The sequence below is a fragment of the Lotus japonicus genome, chromosome 4 (genome assembly GCF_012489685.1).
Source record: "Lotus japonicus ecotype B-129 chromosome 4, LjGifu_v1.2".
Classification (NCBI taxonomy): domain Eukaryota; kingdom Viridiplantae; phylum Streptophyta; class Magnoliopsida; order Fabales; family Fabaceae; genus Lotus; species Lotus japonicus.
The window spans coordinates 74,345,715-74,371,756 of record NC_080044.1 but is presented as its reverse complement, the minus strand read 5'-3'; the positions used below and the strand labels follow the sequence as shown (position 1 = coordinate 74,371,756).

The following is a 26,042-nucleotide window of genomic DNA, read 5'->3' as shown; positions in this document are numbered from 1 at the left end:
ACAAAAATTAAGATTAATATGGTATCACCAACCCACACATGTAACTTACACGATGCATTGGATAAAAAACAATAAAGATAAAATAGAAGATACATAGCCTTACTGTTTGACGTTACCAAGTAGAGAGAGGAGCAAGCTACCCCTGCTGTTCACGTGCTATTTTTTATGCAGCTTTATGAATTGAAATGACATGTTTCTTTTCTCTTCGACTGACTTGACCATTTACTGACTTTGCCATTACGACCAAAATAACGTGCCTGACTTGACTCATTGAGTCGGTTCACGTGGGCATTCTTGACTAACCCTTTCGATAGGAGCATGCTTTATGAATATATATATATATATATATATATATATGAAATATTATAATTATTATAATTTTTAGGAGTAACAGAATATATATATATATATATGAAATATATATATATATATATATTTCATATATATGAAATATTATAATTATTATAATTTTTTATATATATATGAAATATTATAATTATTATAATTTTTAGGAGTAACAGAATATAAAATTTATATATTCAATAATATTATAATTATTTACATTTATACTAAAACTATAGTAATATTTAAATTTGGAAAATTTATTATTAATATTAAACGTATAAAAAATAAAAAATCAATAAAAAAGAAAATTGAAACGTACGGACTAAAAACTACACACGTGAATACAATATGCATTTTCTAGTATGTACACTGGCAATATAGAGAATTTGATAGCGCAATCAGTTTTCTTCCCATTTGGTGAGATGGTGAAACTTGACACTCTCAAGTTTTTTTACACATGAGAGGATCCAAACCCGACCCCGTTTCGAAAGTTTCAGAGCATGGGTCCCACCAATTCTTTTCCTTTCCTCTACTGTTTATGGTGCATCCAAGGAGAGAATCCCCTCCTGCAGTTTTCTTGGCCGTCAGATCAATCTAGTTGTCCTGAAAATTCCAGTCTTTAAATTATAATAATCTTAAAATCCCCTATTTTCATCTGTCTCCTTTATGTCAGCCATCATATGTCATAGTTAATGTCATAAGCTTTCTGTCACACAAACACGAAACCGAATAGTTAGATATGGAATAAGATATACAAGAACAAGTCATAGAGAAAATAAAGATTTAATAAATAAATTGATATATAAAAGAAATATAAATAGATAGAAAATGAGTGGAAAAACGTCGAGATGTTTATATTTTTCAATACTCACCTTTTCACATTTAAATCACTTTTATGTTCTATATATTCCTTTATTTTTTATCATTAAGAATATCTATCTAATCTTAAATTTTTTTTTTTGTGGGAGATCTCTATGTACTTCCTTGAGATGTTTACTAAAATTATTCCTTGAGTTGTGACATATATATACATCTATACTTCTTTTCTATCTTCGTTTTCAATTATTTCTCTATTCTCTACCAATTAAATTGTCTATCATATCTTTACTTTCTATATTTTTTCTTCCTATATCTCTTTTTCTCAGTCTCTCCACACCTTAAGATATAATAATTCTTATTTACGATGTTGTCTTCCGTGGTACACTTGAAAAGTGTATCACGGTGGTTCAGTTTAACCATAACAGTTAGATATAATAATTAAAAATTATATGGCTGAGATTATTTGTGATTAAAATTTGAATATACTAAAATATCTTTCTGTCCAATTTCAATCCATCATTATCTTCAACAGCTCTCCCCTGTGTTACTGTTACCACACTCCACCGCGTCAGCCTTCTCTATCCACCATGACCGACCCCTCCTTCTTCTCTCCCTAGCCCTCTGTCCTGATCCTCATAGCTCCGGAAAAAGAACCAAGAAACACCATAGATAGAGAGATCTAAGAGGACATGTTTCCGTTCTCCAATACAAGAACTGGAACTTTAACTTTTGTGTTGTTAGTTTTTTGGAGCAAAATGGGACTGATGATTTATGTTCTGTTATTCTTTACTTTGTGTCTGAGGACAGATAGGAAGTAGCAACTTTCCATAAACTCAAATTTTTAAACAAAAATTAGAAGAAAAACCTTCAATGGAACCCAATTGTTACCGAGGAACCCAGATGAAGTAGAAGAAGAGGAACTGAAGAAAAAAAATCTGAAAAAAATTCAACAAGAACGTCCAGGAGAAAGGTGAAGAGGTTAGGGAATCAAAAGGATAGATATGGAATATCAATATTAGTACAGGGTATTTTTGGACTTTCATATTTTTTTTCCACAGGTACACGGTGTGTCACTAAACATAGTGTACCACCGAAGACATCGTCCTTATTTACCCCCCTTTTATCTTTCACTCCTTGACCTAATTTTTTCCCGATTTGGAGAATAGCCGCCACTCATCTCTCCTCAACGTTCTCACTCTGTCACCCACATTCACAAATCCATCTCCACAACACTGACTGTACCGACTCCACTAATCCCGTCAACAAGTTATATATCTCCAGCTCAGGTTTGCACGACATTCCCCCTTCATAATAGGGATAGGTGCTGTTCTTCGTTCGCCAGGTTTCATTAACACTTTTGAGTCACTCTGACCACACATGCGTTCATTTGCATATCATTTTTCTCCCTCGTTTTATCATTATTTCATATTCTCTTGTAAATCTTTGCATTCTGAATTATCTACCCACTATTTTCTGAAACTTCCTATAGCAATGCATTTATTTGTTTTCCATTTTCAATACATTTGAACAAGTTCTTACTTAAGCTTTCTTTCGTTCTTCCAAGTGCTATACTTACAGGTACCTTTATTTCCAACATAAAATTTAACTTAATTAACTATATAATGGTAGTTTACATGTTAGCAACATCTTATTATGTATTTTTTACCAATGTGCAGTGGCAATGGATCCAATCTCGTTGAGATCACTTCACTCCAACGGAAGAGTCTTCATTAAATCACTATACGCGGGAGTGGTAATTTTACAGATTTTTCATAAGCTCGTAAACCATTTTTTCACAACTGAATTAAACTATTTGTTCCATTTTACTATTTGTTCAATATACAGCCATTTGTTTTTGTCCCGGAAAGGTTTGATCACCGTTTTGGCCATGAAATCAATGATACGGTTGAGTTAAAAGACCCCGTTGGAAATATTTTCGTAGTTCGTTATATTCACGGTCCAGGAGATGCTCGCCTATCCGATGGGATTTTGGAGTTGCGATCTCTCCACAAAATCGAATCAACACTGCATATTCAATTTGTCTACTGTGGCCAAGCAAGATTTACCATCAACATTTACAAGTTATGGCCTTCAGAGGTTGACTACAAGATTGGGTATCAAATGATTTCATCTACTGTTGATGCGGAATCTTCCACCCCGAACAAGAACTACAACTATCTGGAACAGTACCGAGGCAGTGATCTGATGTGGTCTGCTGATATAACTATTAAACACATTTATGGCGAGCAACCAATGGTTGGTCGTATGTTTCTTTAAAAATTGCCACAATGTTAATATTCATCTTACTAAATTCAAATGTTAAATGATTTGTTATCTTTATTTGCAGCTCATTCCAATTAGTGTGCAACAAAGAGCTTTCCAGCACTTGCCTACGGAGATAGAGGTTCTCCTTCCTGACGAGAATATTACGCAATGGCGTATAACCTGGTATTCCAAGAATGTTGCCAGTACAACTTCCTCTACGGACTCGGAAGACTCAGAGAAGCCCGAGTCTATAGGTGAGTTGGCTGCTGGATGGTGTGATTACTTTAGACAAAAATTTTTTGAGATGGTTTTGTATGAGGTACCTTGGGGGGGGTTTGTACATTTTGTTGGTTGATCCAGCAGTGTAAGTGGCTTACTAGCGTACTCTTTTCTGGAGCTGTGTTTCCTTATCTTGTGGAGAGCTTGGCGTTAAATTAAGAACGTTCTTTAATTTTCTGCTCCATTGGAGCTTGCTGAGGTGGCGTTGCTTAGAGCTCAAAGCTAAGCAACGCTCCTTAGCTTGCTGAAGGCAGTTAAAAATTGATTTTTCTCTTTCCATTCAGCAACAGAAAATCGTTAAAAGGGGAGGGAAGAACCGAAGAACCGATCAATGGAAGCAGAAGCAACAAACAGAGATAAAATAAACAGATCAATGAACAAGCAGAGAGATATTTTGTAATTAGCAGAGATGAACACAGATTAAACAATTAAAATACACATTTTTGAAACAAATCAAGAAAATTACACAAAAATGGCTGGAGTTTTGCATTCGCTCTGAACCTTTGAGCCTTTGATCTCCGATCTGGAACCTTCTCTTTCACACAACCACCTTGCATGTCCTCCGATCTGGAATCTTCTCTTTCACACAACCACCTTGCATGTCCTCCGATCTCCGATCTATAACATGGCCACATGCGTGATCTGGGCTTCGATTGAGTGAGAGGGAGCAAGAAAGAAAGCGGGTTTTGAGGGTTTCAGAGAGGCGGAGGCTTGGAGAGAGTGGGTGGAGACGGCGGTTGTGGTCTGAGACGGGGCGGTTGTGAGTGGCTTCGAGAGGAAAGGAGGTTTCAGAGGGTGGAAAGGAGGTTTTGAGAGAGTTTCAGAGGAAAAGGGTTTCAGAGGGTGGAAAGGGTTTCAGAGGAAAAGGCTTCGAGAGAGTTTCAGAGGAAAAGGGTGAGGATTTCAGAGGGTGGAGTGAAGCTTCGAGAACCGTATAGCAATCTGCTGTCGTTTTGGCCTTTGGGTGAGATAGAGGTGCTGTCGTTTTGGGCATTTTTGTGACCGTTGGGCCCAATACCAGGAAAAAAAAAATTCATTCTTGTACCATGATTTTTTAATTTATTGTCATTACTTTTTTAATTAATTCATATAATGTAATGCATTTTGTTTGAATTTTGTTTTAAATACCATGTCCAATTTTAAATATATTTATAAGTTAAATTTAATACTTAAAATGTAAATATTAATAATATATAGTGTAAGTATTTTAAATAACATAAAGAATTATAAAGAATGTACTTATAAAAAAAAACGTAAGAAGCATGTTAAAATTTAAGAAATTGTAAGAAAAAAATGGAAAAATAAGGGATTGAAGGCATTGCATCATGTACTTTAGCAAGATAAAATCCCACTACGATGAGGAGTCATATTGAACAAAAGTTGCACCGTTTTTTATACATTAATCATGTTTAAAATAAACGCAACACTGAAATTAATCAAAAAAATAAATGTAACAACGGGTCGAAAAAATAATTTAATGACAAGTTCTTAACCACTAGAACAAGTCAAGGTGATGTAATTCATAGCACTCTGCATATATATAAATGGAAAAAAAATTTAATTATAGTTTCATCAAATCTATCTATCTTCTATATATATTATATATATGTAAATCACACTTGAGTTTTTTGCATTTAATTTATAAAATAAAGGAGTTATTAAAATATAATTCAATGCTAATTATGAAAATAAATTATTAAATTTAAGTATGTATTTAGTCAATCGTGCGTGATAACCCTAATTCAAGAGTGACTACAATCATATAAGTTCGTGATATCACTTACTCTGACACGAGAGGAGCGAGAGGAACTTTAGTCAATCGTGTGTGAGAACCTAACTCGCGTGTGACTACAATCATACTAGGGCTCGAGATCCCTTAACTCCAAAATATATTAATTACTAGTTGTAAAATATGGAAAATATTTCAAATTCATATATTTAAAATTAATAAATTGTGAAAATAATTTAAATAACATAAATAATTATAAAGAATGTGCTTATAACAAAAAAAACGCAAGAAACATGTTAAAAATTAAGAAATTGTTGGAAAAAAATATGAGTATATGGAGGGATAGGATATGGAGCTATTGCCCAAATAACCAAGAGACAATTTAGTATATTTTTTTCAACTTTTAATACAAATATTATAAAGCAATATATTTCCAGCTGTAGCACACTATTCCCCAACCTATCTTCATTGTGAGAACCCACTCTCAGTTCTTCTCTATACGGTCTCATCAAGCCCCAATATAGGGAAGAGAGACATAGGCATAATCATTGTAGGCCTTGGTATGCTACAAATTTGAGTTGATTGAATTGAATCCGAACGTCAATCACCATTGAATACACACCCACTCCTGACACTCAACCGGTGCAAGAAATCGAATCGCCAATGGGAAGAGTGCTCTCTTCAGCCCGATTTAAATACCCCTCAGTTCCCATTACAAAAACTTTACACTTCCATCCGCTGAAGCTCAAGAGGTTAGTCCCTTTTCGATTTTGTAGAAAATCTTCATCTCCGCCTACACGCTGCTTAATTTCATTTCTATTTAGAGTTTGCTTGATTTTGGTGCTTTTCGTTCATTACTTCTCTTATCTGACCATGTTTCTGCTTAATTTCTATTTAGGGTTTGTTTGTTTTTGGGCTTTTTCGCTCAGTACTTCTCAATTGACCATGATTCTGCTTAATTTCTATTTTGGGTTTGTTTGTTTTGGGGGTTTTTCGTTCAGTACTTGACCGTGATTCTGCTTTATTTCTATTTAGGGTTTGTTTGATTTTGGGGCTTTTTCGTTCGTTACTTCTCTTATTTGACCAATATCCTGCTTAATTTCAATTTAGGGTTTGTTTGGGGCTTTTTTCGTTCATTACTTGTCTGATCTGAACATGATTATCCTCAATTTCTATTTAGGATTTTAATTTCTATTTAGGGTTTGTTTGATTTTGGCGCTTTTTCGTTCATTACCTATCTTAATTGAAACGTGGCAGTTTTTTTCAATTTCAATTTCAAATACGCTTCTTACTTCCTTCGTTATCTGATTTAGAAGTGTTTGATTGTTCTGTTTGATTACACTTTGCCACTAACTTGCAAAAAGAAGCGTGTAAATTCAGGTAGTTACAGAAAAGTAAGACTCTTCAAATTGTTTAACTATCAGTTACACATACTCACACGTTGTTTAACTTCCCCCATTAATTATCAGTTATCTCCATGTTGTGTAACTGCTCCTTTATTGTCTCTATATAGTTACATATGTTCTTAGTTTTGTTAACTTATTTTCTGAATTGTTTCTTGTAGACCAATCAAAGAACACCTGAAATGGCTTCTAGGACTGTCTGCAATCCCATGACCTACAATTCTGAGGACTTATTTGAATGGAATGTTCCTGGCGCAGACCAAATTTTTAACTCCCCACTGCAGTGCATCAACAATGCATCATTTTCTCCAATTTACCCTGAACTTGTTGAGGAGTTTTGGGGTTCTGCTACTTTGAATGAAGAGGATGGTATAGTGGCAGACATATTTGATTTTGCTGTTAATTTGAACATGGCTAGGATTGCTCAATTGCTGGGTGCTCCAAGCCAAGGAGCACAATATGAACGGGCATGGAACCTTGAGATCGGAAACAGGGACATCCACCGTGCTGTTTATGGAAGAAATTACATCTCCCCTGAAGAAGCCACCGAAGTGAAAAATCTGACCCCTGCTGCAAGGATGATTCACACCCTGGTTGTCAACGTGTACTGCCCAAGGCTTAAGTTCCAGGATTACGTCCTGGATAAGGATGTCTTCATAATATACCACACCCTCAAGGATCTGAGTATAGATCTTGTCCACCTTGTTTTTGATCATATCAAGCGCGTGTTCAGGAACAACACTCATGCAATCCCTTATGGATTTCTTATCACACATGCCCTGAATGACATGATGGCTCATCCCTTTCCAGGGTGGAGCCATTTCTGTCCAGTGCATTCTGATGTGATCACAAAGGAGTTCCTTCAGTGGAAAGGCCTTATCGCTCGTGAACAGGTGGATGAGGGTGCATCAATGGACGTTGCTGGGGGTGAAGCTTAGGGGAGTTGTTGCTGTGTTGCAGTGTTGCTGTGTTGCTGGTCTTTGATTAATTTGTGATGACAATGTTGACTATTTTTATATATTTTATGCAATGTGTTGTGTCCAATTGCATATCTGGGTTTTATGGTTTAATGCTTATATTTTTCAGTGTTGTGACATGCATTTTTGTGAAAGTTGTTTCATTTTTGACTTGATTTCAACTACACTTGCACACCTTGCTTCACTATAACAGGTTGTTTAAATATCTTTTTGTGCATCAATACATGTGTGCCTCTTGCTGAGATTGAATGTTCATGTTACTAAGATTGAATCATTTGGAAAAATAGTCCCTTATGCTTTAAATCTGAAAATTAGATCCTTAGTAAATTTAAGTTTATTCAACTTTTGTTGTCATTATTTTTTCTGTCATGTTTCCTCAAGTTATTTTTGCTTCTATATAATAGATCAAAAATTGTATTTAAAGAGACTTTTTTTTATAAATAATTGTATCTTATACATTATTTTTTAATTTTCAACTATTTATTTATTTGATATTATTTATCGATAAATGTTTTTAATAAGTCAAAATACTAATAAATTTTATTTTTTATTTTTGTTCTAAATTTATCAACTTATGATTATCCAAAATTAGTAAATAATATAAACTAATTGTTATGAACAATGTATTATTGTCAATTTCAATTATAATTATTATTTTAAAAAAATCACTCAATTTTTAATGAATAAATAAAATTTGAATATTTCATTTTTACATAAGATAATTTTAGTAATGATTATAATGAATAATAAAGAGATGGGTTTTTCCAGATTAAAAATAAAATTAATAAACTGAAGATGATGATGAAAAAGTGAAGTGGGTGAGGAGAGAGATAATGTGTGTTTCATATTAAAAAAGAAATTATCAGCCAACTTCTCTAGAAGTTTGAGTTAATTTAAAAAAATCATCTGGTTACGCAAGACTATAGAAAAAGGTGTAACCTGATATCTTGCACCTTCGAAAATATCAAGATATGCAATTTAGGAAAACCCATGTTTCATTACTTCAATGCGAACGAGGTAGGGAGTCTTTATTTATGTTTACAAGTTTTTCCCGGATACTATTTGGTTGTGGTTTTTCGTAGAAAATAAGTATAAAGTTTGAAATATGTATCTTCCGGGTTACAAGTTACAACAATACACGCATAGAGCTATGAGTTTCTGTTAAATAACCTACCGTACATTAATTAAAAAAAAACATACCGTAAATCGCTGCCTCTTGCCCACATTAGAAGCCAATGGCATTCTGAAAAGTAAATTGACAAGTAAAAAAGTTCACTACCAGGAAAATAAATTAGAGTAAAACGGGACAACATCCACTGTGAACAAATTTGATATAAACCAAAACGGCCCCGAATTGACATGGTTGAACTTTTGTACATTTCAATCGTAATTGAACGCATTAGGATCCGGATATTAAAAATATGGTACAAAAAACAACACTGCTACCCTGAAGTCACACATTGATACGTAACTAAATCATTAAACATTTAATAGTTGTTAGCAAGAAACTTTTTAAAAGAAGATGGATGAGGACAGCGACATCGTCGAAACGTACTAGAGTAAGGAATAAAGTTAATATTTGTCCTCGAATCATTGATCCCTAGCTGCCTCAATTTCCAGGGATGTGGACCATTTATGTTGTACCCGTAAATTTTTTCTCTGGTTGCAAAGATTAAACAGTTTCCATTAACAACAGTATAGGGCCATCTTATAGGCTCTCTAAAGATCGAGTTGGGTGAAGAACAGGCTGCAGAAAGCACTAGATCATCCATGGTAACATGAAGAATTTGAACCCACGAAGAATTTTGAGAAGTAGGGGCTGCACAAGTGAAAAGAGTGAAGGAAGAGTTAATAAACCTTACTAGGCAAAGAGACTCTTGAGATGTCCATCTACAGCCCCATGTGAAAACTCCATATGACCCGTGGAAGAGATATTCAAGAGCATTATTGGGAAGGTCCAACCGCACGCTTGTATGATCAGTGAGAGAGTAGGCCATTATGTATGGCATGATGGTAGCATCATCAATGAAGTTCATGTAATGATAATTGTCAGACATAAAATATATCCATTCATTCACAATTGCAGGTTTACTAATATTCAATTTCCGGTCACCCAAATTCATGTCTGGGTTAAGAACTTGCCACTGGTCCGCTATTTGGTTGTACTCCTTTAAGACATAAGGCGGGAAAATCTTATTTTGTCGGGTCACCGAAAGCAATCGGTAATCATTGCGGGTCGGGGCTGTAGCTGGGATGATGATGATATTGACATTAGCATTCGCGTCGAACTCACCACAACGTGTCCTGAGGGGAGCCCATGAACTGGTCACAGGATTACAAATCAAGAGACGAAGCACTTTTTTCCGCCTGAAACGGACAACAATCAAGCCATTCCATGACGAAAGAATCTTCCCCGACCGTGCAACGGCATTGAAAAAGTCTGTCGGAACACCAGCCGCAGGCCCGTCCTCTAATAAATTATGTAGACCCAACCCTGTAACTTGGTGATAGTCAGAGACCGGAGAAGTGAAGATGTGGAGATCGCCAACTGACAGCATATGGTCTGCTTGTTCCTCACAAAATCTGGGGATCCTGGTGTAGTCCACTCTTTTTCCTACGCACTTAAACCTACATACAATGTATGTAGGTAATCTATGGAACACGTGGTAAAGCACATCTTGCCAGGCAGTCATTTTGCGATTTCGCAACAAGGAGACAGAGGTTTGATTATGAGAGGATACGAATGGAAGAAGTAGGAAGGCTAATCACAGATATAATCTGCCTTTAAGCTGATGGTCATATATAACGACGACAAAACACACAAATTTGCCTCTATAATGTATTAATGTCATTATTTATTTGTTTATTTCCTTCAGACAACTAACCTGGAGTTCTTATGTAATTTTGCTAATATTACTAAAGTAGTTTTGATATTTTTGTTTCTGTGATTACAGTAATAACAATGATGAAGTGAAATTAAATTAAAATAATTTAATGTGATAATAGAGTTATTTTTGAGATCTATTTTACCAAAAAAATTGTTTAGAGTTATCTCCAATAGTTTAAGTTTATTGAGGCCAAATACATTACCAGGAAGATATATTTTGATTTTGAGGCGGCAGACTTAAAAAAATTAGGTTTATATTAATAGAAAAAATAATAGATTACTTATGGTGAAAACTTAATAAAAATATAATTAATTTAAAATTAAATAATTGAGCCAAAAACATATAATAGTCTCTTATTTTTTGTATTCGATAAACTTGTCCAGAAAAATATTCTTGGGGATAAATTAGGCACTTTGATTTATCATTAATTCAGTGAAATAGTATTAATGTTCAATGTGCAAATATGGACTTAGTAAACACTAAACAAATCCAACTGTATTAAATGATTGTTGATCACGTTATAGTTAAGTTAATGGGTGTAATAAGACCGGATTGGTCGAATTTAAGGTCCTTAAATGTCTAAACAAATCAAACAATTGATCTGGATTGAAATTACTAAATTTTTGTTTCAGAACTAAAACGAACCAATAATGTAAGACCCAAGATTTTAAGCTTAGGATCAGTGGAAGAGATTTCCATTTACGATTAGGGTTGATGTATTGAGAAGGGAAACCTGAACTAGAGTTTACCAAATGAAATAAATTTATGAAGGAGAAAGTTCAGGAAAAGTCAAAGGATTTCATCATGATCGATAAAAGTTATAGTACGATCGTTATACGCTTAACCTAGGTCAGAAACCCTAGTATATAGCTAATTTTCACTTTTAGGCACGATGGAAGTTAATTCCAAAAATATTCAGAGAAATGTTAGAACTTCTCTTCTTCCATATATCACAATCGTTTCGAGGCGAAACTCTAGGATCAACGAACGTCCGATTCCAATCATCGGAAGTTTGCCGAAACCGAAACCTTGGTATTTCGAAAACCCTAGAATTTCTCAACAATGAAGACTTTTTCTATTCAGAGCTTCAAATGAATATTCTACACGCGTACACCCATTTCTCTTGATGATTTCAATCTTTCTTCAGAAGGAAGTTTTCCATTCCGACATTCGATGCAAAAAGCAACTTATCGGGTAAAATAGTTTTACACCGACTTTGCACCGACTTTGCATTAGTTGCCAAAAATACAAGGAGACATCTTCTTAGCTTAGGAATTCCTTTGCCAAAACCTATCTTAGAATTCATGGAGAATGATGCCGGAAAAATCAGATTCGCGAAACTTTCATTTTCCCGCGAATTACCATTTTCTATATATAGCAAGCAAGTGAGAAAAAAACACAAAACTCCTCCATTTTCCCTCTCAAGGCCGCGAGTTCATCAAGGAAGAAGGAGAAGAAGATTTTGTTCAATTCTTGCTTGATCGTTGATCAATCAGTTGCTACTTCAAGGCTTCGAGGTATAGTCGCTAATCCTTACCTCTGATCGCTTTTTCCATAGCTTTTCTGTAGAGTTTTCTGAGTGGATAGTTTATGGGTTTTTGCAAAACTATCCTGAATCTTTCATTTCTGATTCTAAACCTCTTCTATATGTGCCCAAGATCACTTCTGCCGGATTAGATTTTCCGTTATGTCGCCGGAATTCCGCCGGAATCAATTTGAACCTAAAATACCCATTTTTGGAGTTTTTGAGGTAAAGCTTCAACCTTTAGGCTAAAAACTATCGCCTTAGCTTAGTGCTAGTAGGATTAGTTGTCATAAACGTCGTTGGTGACGTCCCTGCAAAATTTTATTTTTGGGATTTCAGTTTTGAAAATCCTAAGTTAAAAATCATGACCAAAATACCCCTGCGACAGTTTTTGATCCGATAATTTTTCCGAGTTCAGAATACCCTTAGTTACGGCTTATGAAAGCATAGGAACCAAGTTTGATCGAAGAAAAATCGAGTCTCCTAATTACCAAAAGTGGCCGAGCCCTATAGGGGAGGAGGAGGAAAATTTCCTTTTCCGAAAACTTGTCTTTCGCGCTAGATTATCGTACCTTAGAGTATAGATTACTTCGAGTAACCTTAGTAAGTATCGATAACTTAGTTTTCGATAGATTCTGATAATATTTCTGTGACTTTGCTTTAAAGGAACTTTTGAGGAATTTCCTGAGGAGCAACGCTTTGCTTGTGAGGAAGAGTTAGAAGATAATCCTGGAGAATCTGCAGGTGAGGGCTTCTCACTGAATCTCTAGTTAATGCTTAGGGTCGATGTTTCGACATTGTTTACTGTTTATGCACTGGAATTGTGTGTGAATGGAAAATGTTTTCTGAGGCTTCGGCTGACAATGTAGATGATGCATCTACTGAATGTTTTTGATGAGTGAATGACATGCTAAGTGCTAATTGGGTAATTTAGGATGTGTGGTGCATGCCTTATATGCTAGGTGCTATGTGGTTATGGCTTAAGATATTGGCATATGACATGTTGATTGATTATGATGAGTTAATTCTGCTTTTGCACTATAATCTGAGTTTCTGAACGGTGAGAAAAGCGGGCAGGTCATGCCGATTTTATTTTGAGAGTTTTGAGGAAGCTTGAAAGGACGAATGAGATTCGGGCCTTGTTATGATATTTATGGATCGAGACATTCTCTGGAGTCATTTGGGGGATTAGGAGATCCCGAGAACTTATAGGAATTTCGATAAGACTAAAAAGGATATTATTTTGAAAAGAAAACTCATAAGACATTAAACAACCTCTAAACCTTTAAGTAATGGTAATAACCTCGAAGGAAGACATTGGAAGTCAAATCATAGTTTTGGAAAAGCGAGGAGTGTCGTCGGATCCAAGTGTTGAGGAGTTTGGTAAGTTCTGAGTATGTTGGTACTCCTTCGCTCGTTGAGCAGTTTGTTAGTCATCCAAGGGATGAGCCGAGAAGCTTCACTGAGGCGTGAGACCTTGTGAATGCGGGATACTCCACTGAGGCGTGAGACCTTGTGGAAAGCATGGAACTCCACTGAGGCGTGAGACCTTGTGAGAGCATGAAACTTCACTGAAGCGTGAGACTTCGTGAGAGTATTGATGACCCGAAGAGTCATCGTGAGCGGTAGTCACTCAGGCACGCGTGAGTCCGTATGTTCAATCCGAGGGATTGGATCGATTCAGCGATTGCCATTTTACCTCGCGTGAATCCGTATGTTCAATCCGAGGGATTGGATCGATTCAGCGATAACCTTTCGACTCGCGCGGATCCGTATGTTCAATCCGATGGATTGGATCGATTCAGCGATAGTCATTGGACACGCGCAATGTCCGTATGTTCGACTCTTTTGAGTGAACCGACTTGGCGTTGTCATTTGTTGCGTGTGCGAGTCCGTATGTTCATCCCGATGGGTTGGATCGACTCGACATGCCTAATCGTGGGAGTTGCGTGTGCGAGTCCGTATGTTCAACCCAGGGGGTTGGATCGACTTGACATGCCTAATTGTTGGGCTATCCTGGGGATAAGTCCGGGAAACCGGTAGTTTCCGAGTATGTGATACTCTTTGCTTGTTGAGCAGTTGTGACCGTCGGATTGAGATGAGTCGGATGATCCGGAGATCATCATGAGTTACTATGTTGATGTGAAGAAGTGTCTTTTGTCGCAGAAATCGACTTTACCTTAGGGTAAGCTTTTAGAGACTTTAATTTATCTAGAACACGTGGCGACGTGTCGAGTGAGAGTCGGAGACGTTGTTTGACTAATCATCCTGCATTCATGCATACTGATTTAGTTGTCGAGTGTGATTGTTATTTGTTAATCCTATTTGGAACATGTTAATTGTTATTATTGCTGTTAAGTTCATTATGGAATATGCAACCCTAGGATGTTATCCCTAGCTATAAGCCTAAGTGGCTATTCTCTTATCTATATCTATTGGTGCTATTATTTATGTAATTCTTTGGAGTTGACCCTCGCGTCTTCTGTGTGTGCTTTGGCGGACAAACGCCCTTTGTCAGATGTCTTTGGCGGACTGGTTCACGACGGTTCACCCTTCGGGGGAAACTAGAGTTGGGATGCTGGAACAGGAGCGCATCGCGATAGCGAGCGGAGGACGGATGGTGTACATAGACTAGGTCGTTCTGGATTTCGAATTCGGACGACGATCATGCCAGCATGCAGGATTGAGTGTTAGTGTGAGCTCCTCGAGATGGGATTAGTGTAGGAGTAGAGTCTTAGCTCTGAACATTATTTGTTTCATTCGGGACAGGGTAGTTTCCCACCTATAGCTTTTTGTGTGGTTTCTTTACGGGAATCACAGAGAGTTGGTTGGACTTAGGAGGTCTTGTTTCAGGCCGATGGGCCAGCTTATTCTCAGTTTTGAGGGATAGTGTTGCGGACACTTACCTTTAGATTTGGTTTGTACATTTTGCCTTCGGGCGCTACACTTTTCTTTCCGTCACTGGAGGTTACTCGTGACGAGGTTGTTACTTACAACGGGGGCTGTTTATATACTGTATATTAGCTCTATTACTTTTCGCTTTTGGGTTTTAATTAATTCAGTCTTGTCTTAGTTATTATCGAAAAAAAAATATTTCACGTTTTTCCGCATTAAGTTTACTTTTGGTTACTAAAGTGACGCCACCGAAATCGGGGTGTTACAAATAGATTGAGATCGAATAGATTTGGTTCAACATTTGCAATTAGAATAAAAGTTATTAAAAATTCGCTAACTAAATAGTCTAAAAACGAGAATAATAGTAAACAATCCGACGTTCCCAAAGGAAAAGACATTTGATAAGAATTTAGGTGACCCCTAATGTTGACCACTTTTTGGTTGGAGGGAAGGGAAAAGAAAGGGAAAGAAAACACGGAAATCGAGGAATGAATTTGGACTAATGTTTAATTCATGTTCACTCCTCGATTTCCGTGTTTTCTTTCCCTTTCCTTTCCTCTCCCTCCAACCAAACATAGCAAAGTGGTCTAGACCACTTTTTTTAACATGCTTTAACAGGTCAACACATCTTTTTTTAAATAAATTTAATATATGACAAATTTTTAATGACATTTTTTCTTTAAAAAAATAATGTGTTGAACTGCTATATACCCAGTAAAATTACACCACCTAAAAATAGTGCATATTAGGTTCTCCCAAGAATTTAATATTGGCAAGGCAAATAGGATAAAATTTTAAGTACAAACCTAGGTATACGGGTCAGTGGAGCTTATGGGACATAAAGCTGTTGACGTGAGGTCGTGAGCGAAGTCCTTTGATGTGTGACTTAAAGGGGACATAAAGTTGATCCGAAGACATATTCGTGCTCCTTGCGTATCAAACCTTTTACTTGATGTCTCTTCTTAACTCACCATCAACCTGTGTGTACTTCCTGTTTCCATTATACTATTTTGAAATGCACGGACCAGAGGATAATGTTCGATTGGCATTTAAAAAATGAGGTGGAGAGGTGAAAGGAAGAGATAATTATCAAGAAAATAAAAGCAAGGGAAAAAAAGTATTATATGAAATAGCTAATAAAAAGAAAGATATATGAATTAAAATAGGTGAAAATTGATTGTTTAGAAAATGAGATAGGTATATATCATTACTCCGAACCAAAGCAAATATATTTCATGTTGTTGGAGGAGAAAATATGTTTAATATTTTTATAAATATATAAGAGTAGAAATTGTATTATATAAATATATAGTAGACTTTGAATAAAATATTAAGGATAAAAATGAGAATAAATTGAATAAGCTATTAGCTTTTAGCTATAAGCTACCTCAGATAGCTTATACCTTCAAGCTTTAAAGCATCTCCAATGATGAGATCTTATTTTGGGACTTAACTCACTTTTTGTGGGCCCAGACTGCCACGTAGAATTTAAGACATTCATAAGGTCTCCATGCACATTTCACTCTAAGATCTTATTTTACTTTAATGTGAAAATATAGTAATGGTAAATATAAAAATAATTATACATGGGCTTTAAGCCCTCCACAATATCAAAAAAAAAAAAAAAAAAAATTATACAAGTATGTCCTTTTGAGTCATTTTCCAATTTAAGCTTGTTAAACAACTAGTTTTACCATAACTTTTGTTCAAATCACGTATCTTTCAGCTTTCAGCTATCTTATAAGCTTTTAGCTAGTTTTTCAACTTTAACCAAGCTAATCTGCTAAACATGCATGTCAAACATAGCCTTAGTGGATAGTGATAATTGTGCTTGGTGAAGAGTAGAGATGATAAATGAGAGACCTAATATTAAATAAAGGTATAGAAGGAATAACCACAGTAAAAATACATTGGTTTTGAGAAACAACATACATTTTGAAACTAGTGCAAATGCTAAAACAACAAATAGAATGGAAATGAAAAATACAGTATCTGAGTGTTAAACGTGAGTTCTTTGTAAAAATATTTATTATTTATTATTGGACACTTTTATCAAAACGTGATTATATGTAAAAATATATATATGTTTAGCCACGTTTATCATATAGGTTTGAGTCATGTATCTCTTTTATTGGCTTAAGTTATGTATCTCTTCAGTATGTAATTGTCATAGTTTTAACCATACACATAAAGGAGGCTGCATCAAGCAGCCACACCTCATTCCAAACCATTTTACTTATCTCACTCTATCATTCTCTCTTCTCCGGTTCTCCCCTCTCATTTTCACTAGTTTCTTAACACAATTGATATATTGACAGGATTTAAATAATGTGTAAATAAAGCTTGAATTGTTTTTTATTTTATAAGATTCACCATTCACCCACCGTATTCATTATTTACAAAAAAAAATTGTGAACATTATTCACTAGCATCTCTTCACAAGTCAAGATTGTATTTTTTTATTTTTATATTGGGCTAAACCGATTCCTTGTATCTCACACGTATTTATTCATTTTTTTGCTCTAGAACCTTCCGAATTCACCATTCTCACCAACCGTATTCATTATTCGCAATTCTCCATGTTTCTCCCTTCATCCATTCATCCAAACCATTATCTTTTCAACTTCTCTCTCTTTCTCTCACACCCAGATTTACCTTCTCCTATCACCTTCTTCTCTCGTTCTCTCTAACTCTCAAACCCAGATTCCATTTTCTGTCGCTCCTATCATGGAATCCGTTGGTTCTACCCGCTCTGTGATCTGTCCGACGTCTGGTGTTGATTCGATCACCGTCTCTTCTCCGGCTTGCTCCGCCTCCGCTTCGGTCGTCATATCCGGTTAGTCCATTTGCTATCTCTTGTATGATTTCCTGTTACTTTCGCTTAGCTATAAACCGTGTAGGATCATGGGTAAAAACCTTGTATTGTTACTTTCTAATCCATACACTTAAAGCAATTTGCAATCACTATCAATTTAAATCTAAAAGTAGATTTTTGGTGGCCCAAAATTTTGGGTATATGTATCATTGCTCTGTATTCTGTAAGAAATCAATGAATCATACAGACGTGGTTCCTTTTTTCTGGAAAATTATTCCGTTTTTATGGACATAAGAGAGCATGGGAATTTCAAAACCAGGGCATGAATCGCATAAGAGAGACTGGTATGAAATAGGTTAGTGAGACATTGACTGCAAAACCGGGATAGGTAAGGATGGTGGTACGTGGGTTCAATGTGTGCTTAGCCGCTTGACCTAGGTATGTACATTCCAGACTGCGAATAAAGAGGGGGAGAACACCTTTGAGTACGTGTGAGAGATAAAGACTGAGAAGAGTATGTGGGGGCCTAGATGCCAAATCGAAATTTCAGAGGGTTCATAAAAAATAACTAATCCTATATACAAGGTGGTATGTTGAAATTTTTTTCCAGGGGGTTCGACTGGACCCCTTGACTATAGTGTGGGCCCGCCCCTGGCTTTAAACTAATCTCTCATATGCAGTCTGAACTTGGTTTATTTTATGCAATATTACCTTATCTTTTTACAAAGTACATTTTTAAGTGAAAAAAAATTTGTGTTTCAGTTGTCTGCAAAGTCGCCATCTACCAATGTCTTGCGTGGTAAAAAATAAATTGATCTCCCAAATTTTTTTATTGGTTTAGAAAGAAACAAAAATAATGTGTAACCTGGCGTTACATGTGCCGAATTTAACCTGCTGCTTCCCCCTTTTAGCTCTATAGTTGCTTGTTTCTTCGAGGCTTTTCTCCGAAAATAAAGTTGGGGTGAGTTTGTCGTTTATGGCGATTTCTTGTTTTTCTTTGAACTTTCTGTGTAATATTCTTTTTTACGAGTTATGTAACATGTCACTAAAGATATAACTGAACTATCATTAGGGAGTTTGAAGAAAGATTCTGAAGGTGGGATGTCTCGTGACAAAGGAAATCCCTCTGGGAACCAAGTTGAAATATATTCCTCTGCAAATGTTGTGGAACTTGAAGAGAGAATTAGCAGACTTGAGAAAGTGACTCAACAGTTAAAGAGGGAAAATTTTGGTAAATGAAAAACCGGATGCAGAGGTCGGCCAATGGGTTGTTGCTTGCAAGGCTGGGAAAAGAGGCTATTGTAAGGTGGCTTATTGTAATGTCATGTTTTTATATTTTTAATCGTAAGCTCAACTTAATTATCATTGTTCGCCTTATTATTGAAAGTAACTTTTGCTTACAATAATCTTTTGCTTTCACGACACAATCTTTTACCATTACATGGTTCAAGAAGACCAATGCACTTTGGTCGCCTTATTATTGAAAGCAACTTTTAGTTTCAATGAACTTTACCTTTCACAACACAATATTTTGCAGTAACCTCTAATATGCAACACCACTTTTTTTAACCTGCTATAATAGGTCAAGACATTTTCTTTTAAAGAAATTTAATTTATAACAAATTTTTAATGGTATATTTTTTTAAAAACAATAATATGTTGACCTGTTATAACCGGTCAAAGTAAATGGTGTGAAATTGTAACACTCTAAAAAGTGGTGCATATTAGGGAGACCTAGACCTAGTTGCTATCGTATTTATTTCCAGGGATGATTGAAACTAACGAACCAAAAATTAAGTGTCATTAACCGACAAATGAGTATTTCCCTATGAATGGGGGTGGATTATCCTCCGAAACTGAATGCTCTCCATCGCTGTAATCGATAGTGGTTGACATAATGTACAAAGTATCATTGACAACTGCAACTTGATCCAGTTCCAAACCCCTTAGCCCGAAATTAAGATCACCTTCGATAACCTGCCAATCATATTCAACAAAGTTAAATTCCTTGATCACATATGGGGGTAACCATCGATGTTCAACACCCGCTATACAGATCAATTTATAATCGTTCCCAACTGTGTCAGATGGAACGAATACGATCTGCATTCCAAGTTCATGACGATTTTTGCTATCTTCCATGGGAGATCTGAGTAGTGCCCAATAACCTGTGATAGGATTGCAAATGCACGGTTTTGGTGGCTTACTATCCACTATCTCAAATTCAACCAGGACCAACCCATTCCACGAAGCGAGGATTCTCCAATAACTGTTAAATAAGTTCAAGAATTGAATTGGCAATCCTGGTGAAGGACCATTATCGAATAAATGATAGAAGTCCATCCCCATAGGTGCTGGAACGTCAGGGAAAGCGAAAACGTGCATGTCGCCGCGTTGAAGCATGTTGCGGGCTTGTTGACGGCAATAATTGAGCTCCATCGAGAAATCTACTACGGGGGATACACTCCTAAACTTACAATTAAGGTATGCGGGTGCACGAGATAACACCTCATACAGGTGATGAACACTTAACTCCATGCTTGAAACACAAAACAAGTTAAGAACACAGGGAACACTGGAAAACTAGAAGATGCAAAAGGCTCTTGCTTGAAATTCGGTATGGGTGTGAAGACAAAAGACTACGACTGTCAAACAACCACTTATCCCAAAAGCTTAAGCTGTTGGGTAAGGGTCATTTTAATAGTTTTATATTATTCTAGCACGCCCCCTCACGCAAGAGCCCTTTGGGCTTGAAGTGTGGATAAAGCACAGGCCCGACTACCATGTGCTTAATTAAATTCCACTTTTTTAATTAGAAAGTGAAGGGAGCGGGGATCGAACTCTAGACCGCTAAGTCACAGAGTGGGAGGCACCCATGTTTATTATATTTAATTTATTTATTTTTTAACTTTTAATGATGTTGAATCAAAAAAAGTGAAAAGAAAAAAAGTATTTATTTCCCTTAATGTTAATTGCAAATTTTATTTTTAAAATTAGTCACCATTATTAAATAACTGGTACGGCTACAAAGCTTCCAAGGTGCCATTTGTCAATACCACGGGAGCTCCGCCGGGGGCAAGGAAGATAAAAAAGGTAATCGAGGGATGGTTACCTTACTCTAAGAAATTAGGGACCAATCTGACCCTTATAAGTTATAACACAAGAACCAACAACATACTTAACCTAAAAAAATGGGATAAAAATTCCTTCAAGCTCGTGAAAGTAGAGGCACTTATTTTTTTTAAAAAAAGGATAATATTAATTAGGATCCCTATTATTTATTGGTAAATATTTTTTTTTGAACTTCATTATTGGTAAATTATAACTTACTAGTTACTACTACCGCATGTGTTTTTCTTAAGAGTTAAGTTAGCATATATGACCGGGACCTTTATAACCTTTTGCATTTGGACTAAAATATTCTCAAAATTTATCTTTAAAAGAAAGTTAAATTGTGTCCTTTTTGTAATTTCGCGGACCTACAAACTTCCTATTTTCTCCCACCGCATGTCCCACCAATGGCCTTCGAGTTTTCTGCGCGTTTCTACTTCACGCGCGCTTCTTCATCACAGTTTCACAGCACCAAGTTCTGTCAATCTTCCTTAAATTATGTGTGGCCAAATAATTTCAATGCACTGGTACGATTTTGAGAATAACTTCATATATTCCTTTCTCATATGTTATTCTCTGCATCCAAACAAAGCATTAATACAGAATTTCCATTTGAATGCTTGGGAATAAATAATAACGAGAAAGAGAGTAGAAAGAGAAAAGAGGTAAATAATATAATAATAGCATACACATCTGCAACGTCCATTCCCTTATAATTCACATGTGCCCCGTAGTCCATCACCTTTGACCTTGAGAGTTAAATACTAATAAGTGAATTATTTTCATATTAATTTTATTATAAAATCACACCCATTTTAGTAAATATACAACCAACAAATGTTTTCAATAGTATTATCCAAACTTGATTCATGATATCAAACTATATTTCTAAATAAAAGGCTTCAAACATAAATCACATTACAACTAACTTACTTTGGAGAGATTGTAGTAGTTATTCACACCCCCTTTTAATTTCTACGTATATTTTTATTCATAGACTCTTGAAACTGCCAAACAAGTAGGGAGGAGAAGAGATAATTATCCGATAAAGCTGATCCCTTGGCTCGCACACAGGGTCTGGGTTATAGAGACTGCATAAAGGTGACAAAGGATATGATGTGACAAAACGCTAAAGGTGACAAGATCTCGCATCTCGAAGCTCGAGGTTTACTATTTGAAAGTGATGTGTGAAATGAAAGGTAATGAGAAAGGCTACGTTGCGAAAGATGAAGCATTGTTGGTCCTCGTGCGCTTTTGAGTAGAGGATGAGGGAGGGCACGAGTAATAGATTACTTTTCCATAAAATTTATTTTTTAATGAAAAATAGACGAGTAGTGAAAACGAACGATGGTAGTGGCGATGTGCGTCAAATGACCATATTTGACTAAAGAAAAAAGGTTAAAAAACACAACAAAACAAATTTGACATCTCTAACAATGAAATACTACATTAATATAATATAATAAAATCAAACTTTTAACGGATATACTAATTTTTACTACTAATTTAATACATTTTGGGTACCACGCCTTGAATTGACTTAAGGAACCACAGCAAGCACCTTTTTTGTAATAGTTTTATTTTACACGACTTGTTTTAAGAAATTGTAATAACTGAAGATAAACATTTTTTTGAACTAATAACATTAAAATTTGTTGAACGTGAAATGTTTTTTTAAAAAAATCTGTGTTTAAGGAAGATAAAGGTTAATGCAATATATTTGGTAAATTAAGAACCACATACACCTTACTCACTAGTCACTACTAACCCAAAACAAACTTTCATCTTAATTTCAAAAAAACAAAAAAAAAAAAACAAAAAAACTTTCATCTCTTTAATTTATCACTTCAACATTTATTGAACATATTTGGAAAATCCATATTCACTACAACTCACCGGTCTACCATTATGTTTTGGAAACTAAAATTCAAACATACTGTAAATGGGACTGATGTTGATCGTTCTGCTAATGAATTTATTGTCAGGTGGCCACTGTTTGTCTATAAAAGGATGTTACCATACTCTCTTTTTGAACTAGTTGAAAAGGACACTACACTAAGGAGTGGAGATCTTTGACCAAAAAAAAAAAAGGAGTTGAGATCTCTGCACATAAAAGGCACGTAGGTGGAGGGAAAATCCCCTACACAAAACCTTACTTGTAGTTACCTTTTGGAAACAGATGGTATGGAGATCTCTGCACATAACCCCCATGTGAAAGGATTTTGCAGTTACTTTGCTCAGCCTGAAAAGGTATGTCATAAATTTTGTGTTGCAGTTATTGTTATGACATTTACCATTAATGGGAAAACTGAATTTAAAGAATGTTATGCACGTAGGTATCCTTCATACCATTTAATAAGATATTTTGGAAATACTCGGAACCCTAGATAACTGGCAAACCTGTTAAAGTCACAGATTCTGAGGGCAACCGTTTCTTCTTGACAGTGGGTTATAGAGACTGCATTCCCGGACTTAAATATGGTGTGGATTCAATGCTTGAATTCTACAATTTGAAGGGCCCTCACCTTTTGAAATTTGTCTGCGGGACGTCACCGGAACCTCTGTGCTGGGAGATGAAAATATGTAGACGTGTTGGAGCCAGTTTCGATTATCCATGTTTGGTTGCATGGGATAGGGTTGTTTCTGATTCCTTTCTGGAGGCTAAGGTTGCTTTGGTATGTATGGACTTTTAAAGGGATATATCATTTGATCTAATATTATGTAAACATTGAACAAAGTTTTAAATACAACTTTTGTTGTTTACGTTTTTTTTTGTGCAGGTGATTCCTTCCAAGGTGTGTAAGAAATGGCTCCCTGCAACACAAAAAAAGGTAGTTGTCATTGCTGATGACTACAATGTTGTGGAGACTGTTCAAATTCATACCCGCCGTTATCGAAACAGCGTCACTCGTACTTTACGCGGTACGGCCTGGTTTAACATCGTTCGACAACTAGACCTATCAAGGGGAGATAAGCTTTATTGCTACTTTGCACGAGACACGGATTTCCTCCACCTTCGAGTTTCAGGTTGACCTTTTAAAATCAACCATGTGGATAAGTCTTCGGTACGTTTGATATGCTATATTTTGTAAGTACATGGTTTAACATGGCTATATAAGTGTGTAAAGTTTGTTAGATAATATTAATCACGTCTCTAGGTGTGTGCGGAGTGTGTTACACCGTTTTTTGTAAGATTATTATAATCGGCCTCACACGTTGATTGAAAAGTTTGTGCACACTTGAACTGCATTTGTACAACGTTGTATTTTGTAATACGGCCATGTAATAATATATGTTTATCGATCGCATTTAAATTATAGTGCTGGATTTCAAACAAAAACTGACCCAGTGCCATAATATATTCAGTTCAAATACTTAAGCAAATACACTTGTTCAAAATATAACGTTCCAGTGCAGAAAGGATACATGACACTTTTTGAAAACTGTAATTTATGCTACGATCTAACATTTGATATTGGGTTTTTTTGCAATCTTGCAATCTCCTTCCGAAGTTGTTGAATCTCTATATGGGTTTTGTTGCAATCTCCCAATCTCCTTCTCCAGTAGTTCAATCTCAACATCCCTGCACGCGATTTGTCTATCTTTCTTGCGCAAAGCCTCCTCTAAATCCTTTACATGGTAATAGTTGAAGTCTCTAATCCTCTTTTTAAAAAGTACACACAGAGAGTTCACTGCAATCCAGGAAACTGACTCACGGGCCAAATCAGGAGTACGAGCATATTTACCTTGGAACGCCATTATTCGGCCTCGTGGCCCGCAAGAGAGTGTGACCGCAAATTGGTAATGTATAACCCCTTCAATTACTCGCGATTCACACAGAGACCATGACGGCATGCCAAGACCACCATTTTCACACACATGGTAAAGCATTCCTTGCTTCGAATACTCGACCAGGAAATGGTTAGGGTCAGTTTCTTTCTCCACTGATATTTGTCAGATTTGGGCAAAATAGAGTTATAGTTTGTTTAAAAAGCTATACTGTAGGAAGAACATGAAATTAGTAATGACAATTGAACATGATACCTTCACACTGATTCTGTTGGGACACATTTTGACTAGAACTCGCACCTTGGCTCAAAGCGAGTGTTTGTTCACGAGCTCGAGCTCTCAAAGCCGCTGCTGTCTCAACGCGAAAATCCAGCCATGCATCCAATGCTAATTTTAGGGATGTAAACAATCCGTACTGACTCCCTGAAAACTGATTCATTTGCTTGCAAGCTTCATCCCAATTATGGTAAATCCCAGGTTTCCTACCTGTGAAGACAACGAAAAATTGGTCATTCACACCCATGAGTCTGTTAAACAAATCCCCACAAGTGTATGGTAAAGGCAACCTATGTGTAAACTTATAGGCGGTGCCAAAGAACTAATGTGGGCCCCAGTACATATATTCATAGGGATAAAAAATTCCTTAACCAAAATTGTAATAAAGATATACTAGGTACCGCAACCCATGGTAATTACAAGAAATATTATTTGCATTTAATTTATATTAGTACATTATTATATGATACGTAAAAATTAACTTTTTCCTAAAGTCTTTTACCACTAGTTCAACGTTGTTAACAATTTTAATGTCACTCGTTAACGATGTTATTTAATTTTATAAAAATGCGTCAAGTATATATACGTATCATGAATGAGAGGATGTAAATCCATTTTATGCTTTTTTTGAAAGACTTGCGATTTTAAAAGTTGGATACGGGAAAAAAAATTCCATTATTGCTTCCTAAACAAGTTTTCTCGTGGCTTAAGGATTTTTTTAAGCACATAATTAAAACCATGTATTTTCAAACTTTTAAGTTTAAGTGTTGAACGTTTTTTGTAACTTTTCCCTTTTAGTATACATATATTTTTTCTATTTAATCCTGATATTGATGATTTACGTTTAAAATTTCCCTATAACTATCAATATCTTTATTGGTCAATATAATTTAATTTGTTTCGTCCACTGGAGGTAAATGTGTTTG

General features: G+C 35.8%; 1 protein-coding gene across 1 annotated transcript; it reads right to left on the bottom strand.

The window, feature by feature from the left end:
- Nucleotides 1-9,304: 9,304 nt before the first annotated feature.
- Nucleotides 9,305-10,510, bottom strand: LOC130713352 (uncharacterized). The gene has a single exon (XM_057563123.1). The coding sequence runs from the start codon at nt 10,508-10,510 to the stop codon at nt 9,305-9,307; it is 1,206 nt and encodes a 401-aa protein (XP_057419106.1).
- Nucleotides 10,511-26,042: the final 15,532 nt, after the last annotated feature.